The sequence below is a fragment of the Corapipo altera genome, unplaced genomic scaffold (assembly GCF_003945725.1).
Source record: "Corapipo altera isolate COAL_440 unplaced genomic scaffold, ASM394572v1 0, whole genome shotgun sequence".
NCBI lineage: Eukaryota > Metazoa > Chordata > Aves > Passeriformes > Pipridae > Corapipo > Corapipo altera.
The window spans coordinates 70,048,667-70,069,727 of NW_020884872.1; the positions used below are offsets into that span (position 1 = coordinate 70,048,667).

Genomic DNA, 21,061 nt, shown 5'->3' on the forward strand with positions numbered 1-21,061 from the left:
TTTACTTCCTTTATCTGAAGTATGTAAGGGAAAATCACCTCACCTTACAAATTCTCATGTATTATATAATGATTCTTGTAAGGAATCCATGATTTGCCCTTGAAGAAAAGTCTGAATGAAAGAGGAAGTAGCTGGATGTGGGAAATGAAAGAAGTTAATGCAGCTTTCTATATTTTACACACAGGCTTGAAAATAAGTTTAACTTTCAGTTTTATCCTTTCTTAGTACAAGCGTTTGTTCTTCAGTTTCTGAATTTAAAGCATCAAGAGGCTTACTTTGTAGCCTGGTATGTCGAATCAAAGAGATTTGGTAACTCTTCATGTTCAGTTAAAAATAATAGAGCAAAACTGAAGCTTCAAATTAAGTAACCAGGTATCTTGTCTCATGCTAAATGTTTCAGTTCTGTAGGTTTTGGGTTTGGATACATGGCTAGGACTACTTAGAACATGTAATGAGCTCTCCATTTCCTAAGACGTTGGCTGTGGTATAATAGGTTATATGGTGTCCTGGCTGTAATATCACAGTGTAATGTTTTGTTTTTTTTTTCTGGGTATATATAGGTATAGTATGTACGTTTTAGAAGTGTTTTGCCTCACTTAAGGCAAATGCCTTCTTTCATTGTTTCTCCTCCTCAGACCATAATATCTTTTCATTCTGACGGTAACCGTCTTGGGATAAGGAATTTTAACCTGACTATGCCAGTAAAATGAACTTTTGTAGTGCTATATAAAACAGTGTTGAACTACAGTTCACCAGATGGTGTCTATCCACTAAACCCTTATATTTACTTGTCCTTTTTTCTTAAATACTTCTTTCAAGTGCTTCTTCCTTCTTAGTTGCACTGGAAATGATTAGGCTTGTTCTCAGGGTACCCTCTGCTGGAGCATTACCAAGAGTTTTAGCTTCTGTTTAGTAGTTCAGCTTAAAGAGACAGCATGAATGCTACCTGTATGTCTTCTAGAAATGTCACAATACCATATCTAAGTACTAGAACACTTTTTTAGGAGTACTCTTTAGATTATTTTAGATTGTCAATGGATAAGGACAGTAAATATTGTGAAGGATATGAAATAGCCAAGGGCTGCACTGCCATATCAGTGAAGTGAATATTAAAATCAAAGAAGGTAGGAATTAAAAAATTAATTTTTTTTGCTTGCTTATTCTCATGTGCATCATCAGAAGTGAGATGAGGTAGTTGCATTTATGTGGAAACATAGACCTCCGTGCAGTGGGACTGGAAGGCTGCATAATCTCCATCTGAAAACGTTGAAAGAACTGGTAGGTGAAATTGCAGATTTACAGTAAAGTTTATTTGATCTGCTCTTGTCTCATGAATGGTGAGTTGTGTTGACAGTGCCTGTATTGAGAAGGGCAAAGAAAAAGTGATCCAGGCAACTGGAGTTGTTAATTTTATCTAAACAGTGTACTAAGTTTTAGAACATTTGCAGAGGAGGCAAATGAGGCTGTTGTATTGGAAGAATTGGATGACTCTGTGTTGGAGTCATGGAAATGGGATAATGTTCAGCGGTGCAGAGCAGCAGGCCGTGTAGTTGGAGACTATAACAAGAATTTCTGCTAGAAGCTGAGAGCTCAGCCATAGAGGAGAAGAAAGATTTGGATGTATCAGCAGAAATTGGATCAGGCTGAACCTCCGTTTGGCACATCACCTTTTCCTGTGGTGATGGGAAGGGCTGGCTGCTGGAGCAAGAAACAGCCAGGTGCCACCTTTAGCTTTGGCAGCAGGCAGTGGACAGTGCATCTGGCAGTTGTTCAGCATTTGTGTGTAGTGGGAAGAACCTGCAGGAAAGCAAGACATCTTCAAGGCCCAATGCTGGTCATTGCAAATAACATCAGAGTTTTCCTATGTGTTTGATCTGTCTTAGGTTGACTGTAAGGGTGCAGTATGATATTGCTATGGATATGAATGTAAACAAAATCCTAGGCCCAGTTTGTTGAGGTGTTACCAGAGAGAAGAGGTACCCATGCCATTTATAGGAGGCTCTTGTGAGACAACAGCTGGATATGTTGTGTACAGCCATGCTCAAGAAAGATGTGTTAACGTTAGAAGGAAGAGGAAAAAAAGGGTTGCCAAAGTGAACAGGTAATTGTGTTCAGCTTGTGTTCCAAAATGAGACTTATTTGGTTTGGTAAATTAAGGGAGAGCACATACTTGCACTCATGATGCAAGTATGTCAAGGTGGTGGACACATTGAGGAGAGATCTGCTGAAACTAATGCACAAACTTAGTACAAGAGTAGAAATAACATCAATTTTGGAAATAAGGTTTTTGTTCCAGTGGGTTAGTGCAGGGATGGTAGCTCTTCCTGATGGAAAGCCCAGCAAATTTCTAAATATGTTTAAGACAGAATTGGTTGCCTGAGATTACGTGATGAGATTGCCAAGGAGTTGGGTGGGAGTAGTCTTTTGCAGGCCTGTATACCTGTCTGTTGGCATACCTTGTTAGAGAGAAGCCATCACAGCAACTTTATTTAAAGCTGTTTTGGGAAAGTAATACCAGAAGAAGAGATGAGGATATGACTGAAAAAATTATGCTTACTCCTGCTGCCTGGATTCAGGTGACATTTTTTTAAAAATCATTATTTCTAGCCTGTGCTCACTTACCTGCTGACTGGGGATTGCAGATTGGATGGATTTGGGACCAGCGTTAATAATCTTATTACACGTGAAAACTGCAATGACTTTAAATCTTGGTTTAATTCCGGAACTGGGAAAAAGAAAAAAAGGAACCAGTGTCACTACAATGACAGCCGAGGTGATGCTGAGAGCACTTCTCCCCGCTGGCCGCCCTTCTCCCGCCCTCCGCTGGCGAGACATGCCGCAAGGGCAGGAAAAACAGCGGTCCCTGGAGCAGCGCGTCCGCCGGGAGCGGACAGCGGGCTGCGGGGATGAGACGGGAAGGGGCTGGGACTGGCATCGGGGCCGGGGCCGGGACTGGGATCGGGGCCGTGCTGCCGCCCCGCGGCTGCGCCGGGACTGCCAGCGCCCTCCTGGCCCCGGGCCGGCCTTCCTCTTTTATTCCTGTTTTATTCCACTGCCCGAGCTGCGTCACCGGCCCAGCGAAGGCGCGGGGCGCGATCTGCCGGCCGGGCACGGGCTCGGGGACTTGAAGTGCTGCCTCCGCCCCGGTGGGGTGTGCTGCAGCCAGCGCCCTGCCTGCTCGGCTCTGTAAATCCTGCCCTAACGCGGCTCACCCAGGGGGGAAAAAAACCCAAACGACCAAAACAGGCAATTGTTTTTTGATGTGCAAAAAAATTCTACTAGGAAAACCAGTCCATTGCAGAGCAAGAGAAGTATGTAGCAGACAGCAAATACCTTTCATTTCATTGTCCTGTTTTTTACCCTTTCTTTTTTTTTTTAATGGTTACACTTAAATTCCATTTTATCTCTCCTTAAATCTTGCAAACTCTACAAGGCTTCTCTCTCCATTTCCTTTTTACACCCGACCATTACATTTTTTACATGAGCTTTTTGTTTAAACACAACTTTCAGCTTTGTTTCCATTGGAAAAAGCTGATCTAGGAGTACTGAACAACACAAGAGTTCACTTGGAAGAAAGAAATAAAAATAGTGGGAAGATAAACTACTCCCTCACAGTCATCATGGGCAAGCGGCAAGTGGGAGAGATATAATTGCTAACCTTTTTATTTTTCCACTGCGAGGTTATTTGTGTGTCTCCAGCTGCCTCTCAGCCCTCCTTCGCCTAGGATGCTTTTGTCCAACCAGCTGGGATTCTTTAACTTGCTGCTGATAGTGTTTAGAAGCTGAGTTAAGAGTCCTAAAGTAGCTCTCTCCTCAGCCCCCTTGGTTAAAACAGCGCAGCTGCTTTTCAGCCGTTGAGCTGGGACGGGAAAGCAATTGTCTTTGGAACTGAGAGAGGAGGAGCATGAGTCCTAATGCTTCAAAGGGAAAATGTTACTTTACCTCCATAAACTTAACAGCACAGTGGAAATATTAACCAGGAACTCTGGGCCATTTGGGGCAGATGCAAAGTGTGGCTTGGTCACTGAATGAGCATGCTGCAGAAATTAGTGTAAGAAGTGACTTGGGAGCTTCTTTACGGCTTAAGTAAAAATGACCTTTTGAAAGCATTTTAACTGTTTATGGAGCTGGCCTGCAATTGAGAGGCAAGACATAGATGGTTTGTAGCTGAGGAAAGGAGATATTGCTGTGCAGGAGGGCTTTAATGAAGCGAGGGGACTGAATCTGTTTTCCTCTGTCGAAGACAATGGGTGTAAAAGTTTCCATGTTCCTTTTCAGTGATGAAGAGTGATGATCGTGCCAGTTTTTTAACTCTGGCAGGTAATGTGGCAAGTGCAGCATCTTCAAAATGCGCTTTGGATGCTCTGATCTTCAGCTAGGAATTAATGTAGCATTAAGTCGTGACGTAGCTACCATTGTGAGGCTGTTCCTGCATTCATGCCTTTGGCTGGCTGGGAAGTGTGTCAGTTGTCTGAAGAGTGGTTTAGCACCATTAAGAGAGTCTGGTTTGTGCTTTAAAGCCAACAAACCTACCCACCATGATATGTAATGAGGTCTGCTGGGGTTTTGTCACTATGAGCTGTATCTATGAAAGAAACATGACACTGTTGTGGTGGTAGCAACCACAGGTGTTTGGAGACTTTGCAGAGCAGAGGCTGTGAACCCGTTGGTTTTGCTGGCCATAGTGGTGCTGAGATAGCTGTGTTCACAGAATCACAGAATGGGTCAGGTTGGAAGGGACCACAGTAGGTCATCTGGTCCAACCTCCCTTCTCAAGCAGGGTTATCCTAGACCACAACATCCTAGTGTTAAAGCTTGATATTTTCCTGTGGCTTCTACAGAGGTAAACTAGACAGTCTTGCTAGTAAAGGATCTGTTGAAAGAATAATGTATTCCTCTGTATGACTTTCACTTCTAGGGAAAGAAAATATCCCAGGAATTTGGTGATGGGGAAATTCCAAAATTTGATGGAGCAGGCTATGACAAAGACCTGATCGAAGCTCTTGAAAGAGACATTGTATCAAGGAATCCAAGCATTCATTGGTATGAGGATTTTCTCAATTCAAGTGGGTTTACTAGTATGGAAAATGAGAGAAAATAGCCATCTTTTAATTCTTACAACTGGGAGACAATATAGTCTTCTAAAGATAGGCAAAACAAGATCTTTTGCTTAAACAGTTTATTAATTAAATTAATTAATTAATTAAGATTTTGTTGCTAATTGATAATATGTGCAGTACATTCATTACAGGTACTGTTGAAATGAACATATGCTCCAGAGGTCTTTAAAGATACTGCTTTGGAGTTCACATTATCCAAAACAATTTTTAATTAAGCAGCTCTGGGTAACTTGAGTTGAAAAAAATTTTTTTCCTGTCTTCCAAAAGTGAATTCAATTTTAGGTCGCAGTACTACAGGAGTGCTCTCATGAGGCCTAAGTTGCATGCTGAAAGAGATGGTACTAAGTGAAAAGCTTTTCTATTTTTCTTGTATAAAAATAGAAGAAATATTGTTGCATGGGAATCTTATACAAGCTTCTTCATTTTGCACAGGGATGACATAGCAGATTTGGAAGAAGCCAAGAAATTGTTAAGAGAAGCTGTCGTTCTTCCAATGTGGATGCCTGATTTTTTCAAAGGGATCAGAAGACCTTGGAAGGTGGGAATTTATGTGGTGTTTTATTAAATGGCAAGCTGTAGCTATGTATGTCTGCTGCTGTAACTTGTGGATGCCTGTAACAGAAGGCTAAAAAGGTAAACAGGAAAGATCAAGAATTTGTTCAGTAAATCATCTCATAATGATTGGTGTAAAATGCACTGAAAGAAACACCTGGAAATATATGTAGCCCTTACAGTAAACAATATTTTTTTCTGTATTTACTCAGTTATAGCTTGTTGATGTTATAATACTTTCTATATGTCGACCTGTATGTGTGAGCATGTAGGGCATATTGACTGAAGCAAAAATGATAAATAGACAGCTCTACATAGGATTATGGTGACCAGCTGTTACCACTTCCCAGAAGAACTCAGTCCTTGGACTGTTTTGTTCCAAATGTGCCAAGTATCTCTTGATCAGACTGCAAACTACAGGCTGGATGGTTCAAGGAAGGAAAGAAAGAAGGGGCTAATCTTTTGATTTAGCTTTGCAGTTGCATTTGCAGCTGAGCATAGTTGCTACTGGAGAGAAAGTCAGAGGAGGAGAATGAGTTACAAATCGGGCAACAGGAAGGATATAGGACTGAACTGGTCTAGGCTGGTGGACCACAAGTGTGAGCTCAGTCTGGGCCTCGCTTAGAGCTAAAATGGAAGAGGAGGGAGGAGGCTGCTGAGCATTTCTGTAAAGAGCAAACAGAATTAGCTTGCTTCTGATGTAGGATGGATTGACACTTATTTGGGGAATAACTAGTCAACACTCAAGACCTTTTTAGTTATTGAGAAGGATTACTGGGGAAAAGAGACTGTTGCAAATTGTTATTCAGAGTCTGCAAGGCAGCGGCATGTGTAGGGAATGCTATGTGTGTGAGTAGTTTCTGTGGTTTCCTATGCTGGTTCAGCAGCATTTATGAACACTTGTCCTGTCTTTTCCTTATTGGTCTGTGCGCTTCCTTGGCTTATGCTTATCTCAGACTCAGTAGGAGCTGAGACATTGCTGCTTGCGGGCTGTTCATGGAGGTTTTAGTGAGTTGTAGGGAGGGAGCCCAAACCTAGAGTCAGTGCAAACCTACCCCAGGCTATAGGACCTTTTGGAATTTAGAGTGCTTGTGGTCAGTACCAGTGGCCTTGAGGTTAACCTGTAGGTTAACTGGGCTATCGTCTTGGACAGAGCCTAGGTATTGTGTATTACATGTGTAGGGTGAGATTTTAGTATATTTTGAACTGTTGAATCTCTCTCTTTTCTTCTTGACTTAGAGGAAGTTGATCCATACCCTTATTATAGACTATGGGTGCCCCATCTGTCCACTCTTCAAAACCTTTTAGGGGAAAGAAGAGCTGCTATGCTTTTATTTCCGCCTCTTAGCATGCTTAGAGGATGTAGTGGCCACCTGTCTTTAAGGCAGGTATCTCAGCAGACTGCAGGAAATGTGAAAAGTGCCACTGGTCTTGTCTTCAGGTATTGTGGCAGTGGATAAAGGAACAACAACCTGGTCTTTTAAAGAGTTTCAATCTCTATTTCTGTGTGAGATTATCTTTTCCTACTGAGCAGTGTCACTTTTGAAAACCAGGTGGTTGTAGACATGGAAAAAAAAATCTAAGATTATTTTCTCTCTTCAGTCTGAAATGCAGATTTATTTCTGACAAGTCCATGAAGAGTCTTCACTGTTAGCCTTTTCCCTGGTGACTTGTGAAGCTGTAACTCTCATGAATTTATTTTTCACAGAGAACAGCATGCATTTTCCCTACCACTGACCTCTGACTGTGCTAGAAGGATGAGAAGTATTGAAGTGAAGGCTGTTTCTTGCAGTAATCAGTGTAGCAGCAGGCATTTGTTGAGCCTAGGAGTTCAGGACAATAATTCAGGGGAAAAAGGCAGCCAAAGCTGGTTTTGGATGTTCAGACTCTCCTGAGAACAATTCCCAAGACAGCCCTCACAGTTTGTGCGTGTATTCAGAGGACGATGCCTGTCTGAAGGAGGCAGCTGTCTCCCCTGGTTCAACACAGGTGCTGTGTAGTTGTAGCCATGGGCTTCTGAGTGTCCATGTGTTTGCTCTTTCTTTTTCTTCGAACTGTTTGGTGCCAAGAAAGCCTGGTTGCTCGCTGTGCTTCCCACTGCTCTGCTAGTGATTGTTACAACAACAAGAAGTAACCCTGCAGTGATTTCATCAAAACACTTACTCCCTGCGGTGCATTTCAGCTTCTTATTGGAATACTTTGGATTAACAGAGCCTTAGAGGAAGAATAAAGAAGTCTTTGTGTTTGTCAAGGATTTTAAATAGTGAGTAAGTGGCAGCCTCCTAGTTTACAGAGAGAACGAGCAACTTGATCCTATGTGTTTCTGTTTGCAGCCATGCATGTCTTGTTTTGCTGAGAACTCGAGTTCTTTTATTTTTTTTTTTTAACCGATATTTCTACTGTCTCTATCCCCAGGGAGCTTGGTTTTCCCCTGGCTTTACACTTGGTGTGGCTGCTTTGCACCTGTGTTATGCACATATGTAATGCCACCAGTATCTCGTGCAAGGTAACGCTCCCTGTAATACTTACACAGGAGGTGCAAAGCAACGGGCTTCAATTTTGGCAGTGAACAGCATGTGTAACTGAAGCCAGAATTTGACCTTCCGTAATAATGGAGGACTGAAGCAATATCCAAAAAATGTCGTTAGTCCTCTGTACACCAGGTCCTGCAGTAAACACAGTTTGTCAAACACGTGGGTTGAGTGTGATTTGAATTGAGGTGAAGCTTGTTTTAAAATATTAAAACACATTTGAAACTCAGAGATAACAGTAAGTCATCTCTGACCTGCATATCACAGGCTGAGTAATTTTCACCCCGTCACTAAAGGTTGTATTTGCAATATTATTATAATATCAGTATAACTGTGCAGCATCTCAAATCTGAGTGTCTGAATGTTCAGAAGGAGGAAAAGTGTCCATTTACTTTTTATGCTTGCTGCTCTGGACCTTAGGAAACCTTGGGCAGCCTGAGGAATGGCACTAGACTGTTAGCTGTATAGATGGTGTGTGAACATTCCTAACTTAATTTACCGATGAATGCATGTTGAACTTGCATTAGCTAAGTGTTAAATGGCAATAAAGGTATTAACAGTTAATGGAAAATAGAGTACAGAGAGGCTATTGCTTTTGAATAGTACATTTTTGAATAATTGCATTCCCGGTTGATTTGTTTTTATAGATCTCTTCCGTGTTATTCTTTGTGCTTTTTGAAGTAAGTTTTTGTGAGGAACAGATGAAATCTAATTTGCTATATGGCTTGCATTTAACAGATATTTTATTGCTGTGGCATTTTATGTAAGTTATTAATTGCAAAGCACATTATGATGTGCAGTTCTAGCTCTAGCTAATTTGATTACCCTTGCAATACAGTACAATTTTAGGAAACTCTTGTTAACTTGTAATAAGATCTTGCAGGTTAGAGGGGAAAAAAACCAACCAAACTGCCTGAGCACAATATTTTCACTGATTTACTTAAAATCACAGTGCCCTATTCTAATGCTGTGCAGACATAGAACTGTGTGTTGTCCTTCTCAAGCACTGCTGCTTGTTGGAAAGACTACCCATAAATATGGCTGTATTTAGAAATATTATCAAGAGTGACTAACCCATCTCAGTGCTACAGTCTTAACATGGGTTCTGAGAGCACTGTGTGTCTAGCCAAAAACCTGCTTGTGTAATGATGGGTAAATGTGCTGAGCTGCAGAGATGTGTGCTCCTTTCTCTTTCAGAGACCACAGATGGAATGACAGTCTGAGGACATGGATACCAACCTGGGACTTAACAACTGGAGTTCAGTTTTCTAGTTTAAAGCTTTCTGAGTAATCACTGAAGTTCATATTAGGCTTTTGTGGGACTGAGCAATAGTCCACATGAGCCACAGTTGCTTATCTGTAAAACAGAAATAGCAGTGCAATCCAGTCATCCAACAGCGCGATGAGGATGGTGTTTAATCCAGGAATTGCTAAGATGAAGTAGTATGGCCACAGGAATACTGAGATGGGGAGATTAAACAAGATAACAAACTGTTGTATTCAGTAAATGCTCTTGTGCATACTTAAATATAAAAATCAACCAGATTCATTGTCAGGATTTTTTGGGAACATTTTTTTTCTGCAGAAAAATGCTCAACTGAGGGAGCACAACTTATTCCAAAAGTATTTTGATTTCTGTGAAGTTTTCTTCATGAAGGGACCTTTGTTCCAAAAAAAGAGTTTACTGTCTTCATCTGTCTGTGCAACCCCTCATGAGCTGGGAAAGGCCTAAGTTCAAGTCCAGGCTCTGTCTGATTCAGTAGGCAAGGCTGTAAATCTCTTGTCTGCTTCCTAGGTGCTAGGTGCATCAACAGTTACTGGGTTTTGTGGTTCTGACTCCAGTGAAGTGGTAAGAGGAAGTGACAGAACACTTCCATACTGTTCTTGAAAGCAGGATTCTTGCCTTTTGTCTTCCACTGATGATGATTATAATATTAAACAATTCAAGTCCAGAACTTGGCTCAGATGTTGAGATGTAGTAGTGTAGTGTACCAACAGCAAAGTTTCTCTATTTGTTTTTCATTACCTTTGATCTCACCTCTCAGGGTGTGCTGATGGTTGGTCCTCCTGGCACTGGCAAAACAATGCTAGCAAAAGCTGTTGCTACAGAATGTGGAACAACATTCTTCAATGTGTCTTCCTCTACACTGACATCTAAGTACAGAGGCGAGTCTGAGAAGCTGGTCCGCCTCTTGTTTGAAATGGTATGTCCTCGATGATGTGATCTGGGGATCACTAAGGTGAGAAAGGACATCACTCTTGGTTTCCTGCCCTTCCAGTAGCATGTTGGAAGCATGGAGTTTATTGAACTGACACCCCCTCAACCAATCAGGAAAACACAATCTCAGTGATTCCACAAATGGTATGTTGTTGAGGATTAAGAAGGAAGTGGTTCATCACCCATGTTGAGGATCGTGTTTTCCAGACTAAATATAGAGTTGCGACCTTGACAGAAATTCAGTACTTATTCAGTGATGGGATAACAATCCTATAGAAAGTAGATTTGAAATTGGAAGGGATTTGGAACTGTTGTTTTAGAAGCAATACATGTTTTAATTCCCTTTCTGTTCTGAATGATGGTCACAAGGCTCTCAGTGAAGCTATGGGTGCAGTCTGTCATGTGGGGTATGTGAAAGACATGCCCATGTGGACCTATACTGAAGAGTCATTCACCTCTTTGGGATCCTCACTGCACTTCTGTAATACTCTCAATTAAAACCTCTATTGAGATCAGCTGAGCCCCCTTCTGTCTCTTATTCTTACCCTTCACCAGCACAAAACATGGACATAAAAACTGCCTGTTTTGTGATTGTGTTCCTTTTCTTTTTTGCAAAACTATTTGCTGAGGAAAGCCAACCAACACTGCAGGACCCCTGACCCAGAGAGTACAATTTAAGGTGTATAAACTTCAGCATATGACAGACAGTTTGTAAATCAGGATCTTGAATTCTTTTCTTGTGATAGGCAGGGAAGATATGTATGTGGTATGTGTAGTGGGACTGGGTTGTGGTCTGATAAGGGCCTGTGCTTGCTGCTACAGCCTTAATGGTGATGTTTTCATTTGAACAAAGGCACGGTTTTATGCTCCAACAACAATCTTCATTGATGAGATAGATTCCATCTGCAGCCGCAGAGGCACGTCTGACGAACACGAGGCCAGTCGCAGAGTCAAGTCAGAGCTGCTTGTGCAAATGGATGGTAACAAGTCCTTACATCCAGGTTTGGGGCTGGGGTGCTGTTTCTTTACAGGTGGGAATGTAAGAACTTGAGCCATCTGGAAAACCTAGCTTAATGGATAGGGGAAAAATAAGGCAGAACTTGAGACCAGTGAATTTTTGGAGTGTTCAAAGACAGATAACAGAGAAGGGTGTTATGCCTTATTTTTTCTAAAATGGCTATTTTAATGGTGAATTGAAAACTCATATTAAAGAGAGACTCTAGGAGAAGGAGATAATGGAGATTTGGGCAGGTTAATGCAGGGACTTTATTTGTATTCAATTTAAACAAATTTCTTCCTTTTGCTAGAGCCTCCAACTGTGGAATCCCGTTGTGAGATCTGATTTTGCTGTATTCTGTGGTGGCAGCTAATATGACCCTCTTAAGTCAGATTTAATACCTGTTTTATGCAGGTGCACACAACAGGGATGACCATCTGAGGAATACTATATGGTGTAGAGGTTTGGTAACTACCTTTATATTGCAGCTATTGTTTAACTACTATTTAAAATGTTCTCAAATGTGCATGTTCATTGTGGTAACCTCAGGGTAACAAACTTTTTGCCCCAAAGTGGTAATTTCTTTGCAGTCCTCATTTGGTAAGCTGAGTAGTGATTCCTATTTCTTCTATGACCAGGTTTGACAGAGATAGCGCTGTCAGTGGGACTAACAGGACTGCACTCACATATGGCTGTGTTATTAGTAATGTCAAAGAAAACCCTCCCGTGACTCAGCAGAAGAATGAAGTTTCCTTCTCTCTGTGACAATGATGGTCTTGTGTCACCTAAGCTATTGGAAGTTTGGAAAGGAACACTAGGAAGTCTGGAAAGGGACACTAGGACTATATGGAGCTGTTGCTTAGCTTTGTGGAGGCTTATACAATGTTTGTGCAGTGTTTCTCAGCAAACATCTCAATCAGTAAGAGCTTTGGAGTGAAATTGTTCTGACCTTTCAGGGGTAGGTGGTGCTCTGGAAAATGATGACCCTTCCAAGATGGTTATGGTATTATCTGCTACAAATTTTCCCTGGGATATCGACGAAGCTCTCCGACGGAGACTGGAGAAGAGGATTTATATACCTTTGCCCACAGGTATGTTTGATATGAGCATTTTCCTTTCAAATGGTGTTTGCAAGACAAATTTAGGATTACTGCAGGACTGATGGGTTTGTGAGTAGTCTTGATGGCTTTGTGATGAGCAGTGAAATTCAGAGGATAATCGTTTGTCTGGGTTCCTTTATTTTTAAAGAGAGTGAGAGAAAGGAAAAAATACTACTTGCTTGGGGGCTTAAAAACAAAGAGCTGCAGCATTTCATTGCAAGTCATTGTTGGGTTCTTATATTTTGAAAAAGCGTTAGTTTTAATGAGCCTGGAATTATTGTAATGTTTAACAGTCAGTACTTGAGTGATCATCAAAGGCAGCCTTTGGACATGTTCACAAATATTGCAAATGCACTCCGTGCCCTTGCAGACAAAAGTGGATCTTCACTTACAGGATCTACACTTACAAGATTTTCACTTACAGGCTTAGTTCATTGCAAATCACTGCTTTCTCACCTTTATTACTGTGCTTTGAGTCACTCAGAGTGCAGCAGGCTGGCTGCTTTCCTGCCCTAAGACGTCTCGGCTTGTATTGTCTTTCCTAGCTGTCATTCACCTGTCCTATTAATTTTGAGATTCCTATCACTTGAAGTTAGCATAGCTTCTTTTCTTCTTGGTACAGTGAATGCCTCATCTCCCTGCATGAGCACTCAAGATAACAAGATGCGTGTTCATAGTGACAGTGGTTCTGATTGAGTTTTGCAGGTCTAAGGACACTTAATAGTTGCAGAGCTTGTCTTTGCAGCTTACAGGCAGTAACAGCTCCTAACAGGATGCCTGTCTTTATGACGAATTAGTTTAAAATCCTATCCGCTCTTCCTCTTGTTTCTAATTAAACCAGATTGTTTTTTGACACAGCATATCACACCCTGGACAACATAGGAGATGTGGTCCGGTTTTATTTCCAATCTTAGGTTCTGTTGCATTCTATTCTGTAAATAAGAATGTTGTGGTGTTCTGGGCAAGTCTGAATGATGCATTTGTAACTGTGCTGTGTGATTGACATGGTCAGGCATTTTAATTGAAAAAGTGATATGTCATAGATACACCTGTATATTGTGGAATTTTATGCAAGTATATATTCTGTAGTGTTTCATTTTCACAATACTGCAAAGACTTGCTTAGCCCCATAGCAACAACTAGAAGAATGTTCTCTGATGCAGGTATGCCATATGTACATTGGGCTTTGTAAATAATAAATCCTCATTTTATAGTTAATGTCAGTTGTATGTGATGGATAACTCTATGCTCTGGACAGTTCTGCAAAGCACACAAACCCAGCAGCTTTAGACAAGGTTTCTGTTTTCTTTTATATTCCTCCCCCGCCCTAAAATAAAAAAAAAATAATTAGAGACATCAATAAATAAAACATAATGTCTTTTATTGGACATTTCCTTAAGACTTTTAGCCTTTCCTAATGCTACTTCTTCTGTTGCAGTTGTCCTTTTTTTCTAGGTCATAAAAATTGGTCACTTGGGGAATAAAGATGCTGAGCTGGCGTGTTTTTTCTGTACAGTAAAAGCCAGGAAACCATTCATCCTCTTCTTTTACCACCCTTGTGCAGAGTAACACTGAGGCCTAAGCTGTCAAATGTGAATTCCCTCTTATAAGCTTAGGCTGCTTAACATATGTACATGCACATATGCATGTGCACATATGCACATGCCTTCTTCAAGAAAAATGGTTAATTGGCTGCATAAATGCTTATTTACAGAGCTGGTTATCACTTTGTGCACACTGTGTCTGGGTGTAAAAGTGGGATACCAGGATATTTGTATTGTAAATATATGGATATATGTTTACCATATTAATGTATCTGTCTTCTGTTGGGCTTCAGCGGCTTTCTTGGGTCCCAACAGAGTAAAGTGCTTAAACATATGCTTAAAGTTCAGCTTATTGTTAAGGAGTTTTGCTGTCTGAAGCTCTGTTAATAGAATCTTTGTAGTTCTAATGAAACTGGGTGAATAATATGCAATTAAACCCTTGAACAGCAAGTGAATTCAAAGGGATGTGAGAAGAAGCAGACATTTGTAGGATTGTTCTTTTGTGCCTCTGGGTAGTATGTAACCAAGTGCTTTATCACCTGAGACATAACAGACATTTTTAATGACATATGACTGACAAATATCTCTAGACTATGCTGTTTTAGTATACTGCACTTAACTTTACTGTATTTGATTATTCACTTTACTTTGTCTTGTTCTCTCTCTTTTCTTTTCTTACATTGAACTCTCTTTTTTTGTACTTTTCACTGAAAAATTTGTGTTTATGTCTTTTTTTAATGTAACTCTTGCAAGTTTTCAAACAAGTATTTTTATGTTCTAGCAAAAGGCAGAGCAGAACTACTTAAGATTAATCTTCGGGAAGTAGAACTGGATCCTGATATCAGCCTTGAAGAAATTGCTGAGAAAATTGAAGGCTATTCTGGTGCTGACATCACTAATGTTTGCAGGTATCTCATTCTCCTTAATTTGTAGCTAAAACTGCATGGAAAGTCATCATTTGCATTGTATGATAAAAGGCAATAGTCACTACAACTGAAGCCATGCTAACAGTGTCTGTTTTTGAGACTCAAATCTTTTTACTGGAAACCGTGTATTACTGTCATGTTGAGTCTGTGAAATGTGGGTTTCTTGGATCTGAAGAGAAAAAAATTATCTGAGCAAATCCCGTGTTACTGTTGGCTGCATTTACTGTAGCTAGCTGCATTTGTTAATGTAGCGCAAAACAGGTTTGGATTTTTATTTTTTTTAAATCTCATTAGTTTAAGAGCTGGAATTCTGTAAAGTAAAAAGTTCCTTTGACAGAATACTTCTCTGGGGCTGTGTGTTTGGACAGCCATCAGTGCAGCATGGTCTTGGTGACCGCCTGAATCTTCTAGGTGTAAGGGTGCTACAGATAGTTTATAGCATTAGTATTTAATCCTGTTCCCACAATTTATTTAATTTTTGACAAATGAGTCTTTTGCATTGAAGGATAGGTATTTGAAAAAAATTATCAGAAGGAAATCTATGTCCCTTAAGAGCCCTCTCAAGAAAAACTAATCCGGTAAGACCATGGCTTGGGAATTTTTTTTCTTCCCCTGCTGCTTTTCTGAAAATGTGAAATCACTGCCCGGTTTTGAAAACTTGGTGTGTGTCATGTAGTAATGAAATTACCTGTTCTCCCTAAGGCGTGTGTTATCCCTTGCTGGGAAAAACCTGGGGAAAGAGAAAATGTAATTTCAGACTGCCTGTGGGCCGTGGTGTGAGAAAATGAGCAGTGTTCTCCATGCCAGTGAGCCGCACTGGCAGCATCCGAGCTGGGGAGGAGTCACAGAGCAGGCAGGGCATGAGAAGCCACAGACACCAACAGCCTCAGCACTGCAAGGGCAGGTGATGCTGTGTCTGATGCCTCCTGCTTCACCCTTCACAGATTCAGGTGCTATGGATGAGCAGGCAACCAAACTGGGCTGCACTCTGAACACTTGCTGACTGCAGGGAGAAGGTTGAAATCTAAAAGGAATGGGGTGTAAAAATTCAGACTACTTTAAAAAAAAGTCTTTGAGTGCTGTTTGTCTCCCACTCTGCCCTTTCCTGCTCTGAAGTTGTAAAATTTCATCTCTATGAATCATTGTAAAAGGTTTTCAGTTTTATAGTTTTAATTATCTCTGCACATTTACCATATGGTTAAATGGGTTTTGGTGCCAATGCATTCTTTATGTTGAATTAATGTAGTGATCTGGGAACATGGAAACTAAGAAAGATGTGAACCACATCTTCTGTGGTAAATAGATGCTGTCTTAAGTGTTCCTGCCAGTGGTTTCTAGCAAGAGAATACAATCAAAATTCATAGGCTTACAGCACATGCTGCTAGCAATTAGCTCCCATACTTTCTCCTGTATTTCCAGGGATGCATCTTTAATGGCAATGAGACGACGTATTAATGGCTTAACTCCAGAAGAGATTCGTGCACTTTCTAAAGAGGAGCTTCAGATGCCGGTAACCAAGGGGGACTTTGAGCTGGCTCTGAAGAAAATCTCCAAATCTGTTTCTGCTGCAGACCTGGAGAAGTATGAGAAATGGATGGCGGAGTTTGGATCTGCTTAATCTCAGTGACAGTTTTCCTTTGCTGGAGTTTTATGGCTTTTGTTGTTCTCACTAAATGAGTTAGAAATCTTTTTAAAGGTTTAATAAAAGGTCTGCCTCTGCCCTCATCCCACTCCCTTCTGGTGACAGGATCTTTTAAACTATTTGCCTTTAAAGGGAGTGAATACAATAATGAGCTGATATTGTAAAATACATTTTATCTCTGAAATAGTTAAATAAGACAAACAGGAAGGGAAAAATTATACTTGTGAGGGTAATCTTTTGGTTTTTCAAATGAGGATTAGTGTTACTTAACTTCCTCATAGTCATCTTTCATGGCGGGAATCAATAAATCACCTGGGGGATGTGACTCCAGACAAACAAAAAAGGGCTCGCTGTACCCCCTGCTCTTAAGTGCTACATTGTTGTTGAGCTGCTTCTGCCTCCCTTGAATGTGGCATCCAAGTTACTGTTCTCTCCTTCTGTGCTTGGATATTCAGAGCAAAGCCTGTGGATTAATTGGTATTACACAGAGGAAATGAGGATAAGTTTTCCATCAAGACATGGGCTTGGCTCTCCTCTCTTGTACACTCGTTTGGAACTGATGTCACTTCAAACTGTATTGGTTTTACCTGTGATGACTTCTGGTGGAAATGACAGGAAAAGAAAATGGCATTGATTGCTCTCAGTCCAGTTTATACTTGATCTCTGAACATAGTTTGAACCCGTTTGACCAGTAGACATTTTGAAGTTTGACCAATGGGCACTTTGACTTAGGTTATAACTTGCACTTCCATGCTTGTATATTATTCTATGCTTTGTCTGTGTTATCTAAATGTGAATGTTATTATTTTTATTTTAATACTAAGAGTTTAATACAGTAAAGACACTAATTTCAAGGCTGTATTTAAAACTCGACTATCCTTAAAACACGTGGCTGTGAATTTCCACTTCTGATTAGGTATGAACTCTTTCCTACCTTGACCAGGCAATGGAACTTTTACCTATTTATGTTGTAGAACTGTTCATGCTTTATTTTTTTTAATGAAGATTTTTTTGAAATGTATAAATATTACTGATCTAGTAATATTTAGAAAATAATCTGTACGATCTCATTTATGTTTTTGTCTGTTTTTTCCCTTCCCTTCCCTCATACGAGTGCAGGGATTAGAAGAGTTGAGTTATAAATTCTAGCATGAGAAATTGTCTCTAGAGTCCTGTCACACTGACTTATAAGAGCTTTTCACAGACTCAGACTGCAAGTCTGACATATGAAGGTTTCCTGTGGTAGGAATGTGAAGGAGTGGTCAAACGACCACATTTACAGAGAAATATGCAAGCTCTCAAATTTTTGGTGAATTTGTGAGGTAGGCCCGAAGCATCTTGGTGGATGTGAATTGCCATGCAGTTTGGTAGGTATTCTGCCCTTCAGCTCTCTCCTGAGACTCCTAGTGGCATAGACAGATGTGACAAACTGGAGTAAGAAACAGATAGCACCTCCTCTTGAATGGGAGTATATCTTTATTTGCGCCTTTTTGCTAGTTCTTGGAAGTTCCCAATAATATCATATACTCAGCACACTGGTCTCTTGGGTGATGACATGTAAACCACTAAGGCAAAAGCCTTAGATTACATACTTACCTATTTTGCTCAGGGAAGTGGTGGAATCACCATCCCTGGAAGTGTTTAAAAAACATGTAGATTTGGCACTTGGGGACATGGTTTAGTGGTGAGCACGTCAGTGCTGGGTTAACGGTCAGACTCAATGATCTTAAAGGTCTTTTCCAACCTTTATGATTCTATGATTCCTCCCAAGGAATAACTGGACCTTTATAGAGAGAAAGCTTTGAAAGCATTGATATCGTCTGTCATTTCTTCCTTATCGAAGCTGTAGACTGAAGCAGTTATTCTTTGTTTGTTTGTTTTACTGCAGTAGAAATTAGTAAAGCTACACAAATCTTCTGTGGCCAAAGCCAGATTAGCACTACAGGGTCTCTCACTAGAGAGGCCATTGCTGCCCAAGGAGCTTAGTCCACACAATCAAGATGTGGAAGGGAGTAGACATGAATGCCAGTAACCAACCCTATTCAGCTGCCCAAGAGCAGTGCTGGGATTCAGCAGTTGCTGCTTAGTAGGGTCTAAATACAGGTTTGCTCAGTTTCCCATTGCAAGCAGCAGTGACCTTTCTACTGATGAAAGCACAGCCCTTGGGAAAAATGTTGGTGTTTAGCTTTTTGATGAACCTTCTACCTTAAGGCATTAAACTTATCTCTTGGCTGTTAAGCAAAATTCACTGTACTGGGCATTCCCTTTAGTAGGAATTATTCAGGTGCTGCAGTCTTTTTCTCTAAAGGTCTTGGTTTCTACCCCAGATATGTTTTTACTTAACAAGTCCATTCATCTTTTACAGCTGCTGAACAGAAAATTGAAATTTTTCAGGCAGTAGATGTTTATGATGGTTGTGCCCCAGCGTTATACCTGTTACTTGGGTCCTGCTAGATCAGGCACCCCAGAAGGCCAAGACCATCCTTTCTCTGCCAAGACCTTCCAGGATAGGGATCTGGCCCTGAGTGCTGACCCTTACATATTTACCAAGTCGTGCTGGCACACTCACCTAGGTGGGCTTGGAGACTGGGTTATTAACTCGAGGGGAACCAGCAGTGGGGTACAGCAAGGAGCAACCTGAAGAAGAAGGGCAGTCAATGGTGGCAGCAGCTCAAGGCCCAGAGGATGAGTCTATGATTCAGTGTAAGTCCAGTTCATGTCCCATTGGTGGAGACCCTTGTGTAAGAATGTTGGATTCCTCAGAGAGCAATGTACGAGCATATCACAGCCTGCTGCGACAAGGTGTTCGATCTGCATCTGTGTGGGGAGATCATGCACACACGTGTGGATGCATATATATATATATATACACACAGTGAGTGGTGCTTCAGTAATTGTACCTAAATTACATAAAAAAACATGTTTTAAAGCTGTATTTACATGTTTTCTAAACACCTGTGAAGGCCCTCTTGGGTGGCACTGTTAATTTTTGTACAATATGCAATCTGCTTGTATGAAGTAATAAATGTACGTACAGAGTCTATCTGTCTCACTTGAGTGGGGCTACGAGTGCTTTGGTGATAACTGTTTCCAAATGCTGCCATACAATGCAGATCTCTTCAGCATGTCATGGTGCTGTTGGACTCACTGAAGTCCTGGATGGAGAGCAGTTAAAGCAGAGTCTAGGTTTTTTGGATAATGGTGGCAGCAATGCTTTCTCTCTTAAATTGGCCTTTTGTTGCCACAAATTTTAAAATGGAGAATGCCCCAATGCCCAGCACATGCAAGCAGGGTGGGGGAGAGGGGAGCAGAGGCTCCAGCAGATGTTCAATGTTAGCACCTGATTCAGACCTCCCAGAGCCAGGCAGGCCTTTTTATAACTTGCCCCTGGGCTGGAAGTATAATCAGTCTCCAGAGAAGCTGTATCATCACCTGCCTGCTAACCAGGAGAGTTTCAAGACCAAAACTTCCATTAGGAAGAAGCTTTCAAACTTGGAAAGAGATCCCGCATCTCCTAGGACTGAGTTGATTATTCGAATTTTCTCACTAACTTCCTTATGAAAGAATGTGTAGTTTCCAGTGTTTCATAATGCCTCAAACATGAAAGAGCGAGCAAGGGAAATGCTGATCAGGGGATTTCAGGAGAGGTTAAATCTTTGCATAGAAAGTTCAGCTCACCCCAGTTTAAAAGAGACTGAAATAGCAAAGGTGCACTGACTTGTTCTGATCGCAGAAAAGATGAAAGAGCTTGTGTGCTGTAAAGAAGTCCTTCATCAAATGAGCGAAGACTTCATGATACCATCCAGGCACGAGAAGGTGGAAGCAGCAGAAAAAATAGTGTTTTTTTTTTTTATTCTGTTGTCAGAATAAGCCACCCTGAGTCAGATTGGAGACTGAGATTGTTTTCAGATCTGTAGTGACAGATAAGTACCTGATGAACGTACAGGTGACACTGTGCTGCCAGGGAGCAAGCAGGGAGCCTGGGAGTTTCAGAGCTACATGCTGGTGTATAGTGAGTGTCAGCACTGTGGTGGCAGCAGAGCCTACTCTGTGTGAGCTGCCCACCCAACAGCGCTGTAGGTGCAGAGTGGAGCCAAGCCAGCTCAGTAGCCCTCTGATAGAATAAAGCAGACTGTGTAAAGCCACCCATGCTGATGATAGCAAAGGCAGAGAGATGCTGCATTTCAGAGAAGGTGGCACACATTTTTTTTCCCTGTTCACATTAAGTGTTTCACGAGAGCGCTGTGTGAATGCTTGGACGTGGCTGTGGATGCCTCAGTCACCTGTGTTCAAAGCCTGGCTGCCATACAAGCCATGTCCTGCAGCAGCAAGTGATGTTCACGTATCCCACAGTACAGGGACGTGGGACCTCTCCACCTTCTAAGCCAGTCTGGTTTTGTACTCTGCTTGTGACCTGTTCTTGTGACCCAC

At 41.2% G+C, this 21,061-nt stretch overlaps 1 protein-coding gene across 4 annotated transcripts in view; it reads left to right on the forward strand.

Moving 5' to 3' along the window:
• The window catches only part of KATNAL1 (katanin catalytic subunit A1 like 1), a 43,246-nt gene extending 23,575 nt beyond the window's left edge, over positions 1-19,671 (forward strand). For all 4 annotated transcript variants that reach the window (XM_027651473.1, XM_027651481.1, XM_027651455.1 and 1 more), the window contains 7 exons: positions 4,919-5,043; positions 5,553-5,658; positions 10,249-10,407; positions 11,275-11,401; positions 12,375-12,509; positions 14,844-14,970; positions 16,408-19,671. In XM_027651473.1, the coding sequence (XP_027507274.1) occupies positions 4,919-5,043; positions 5,553-5,658; positions 10,249-10,407; positions 11,275-11,401; positions 12,375-12,509; positions 14,844-14,970; positions 16,408-16,606 (978 nt within the window). In that variant the 3' untranslated portion in view covers positions 16,607-19,671. The remainder of the gene's footprint in view (positions 1-4,918; positions 5,044-5,552; positions 5,659-10,248; positions 10,408-11,274; positions 11,402-12,374; positions 12,510-14,843; positions 14,971-16,407) is intronic.
• Positions 19,672-21,061: the final 1,390 nt, after the last annotated feature.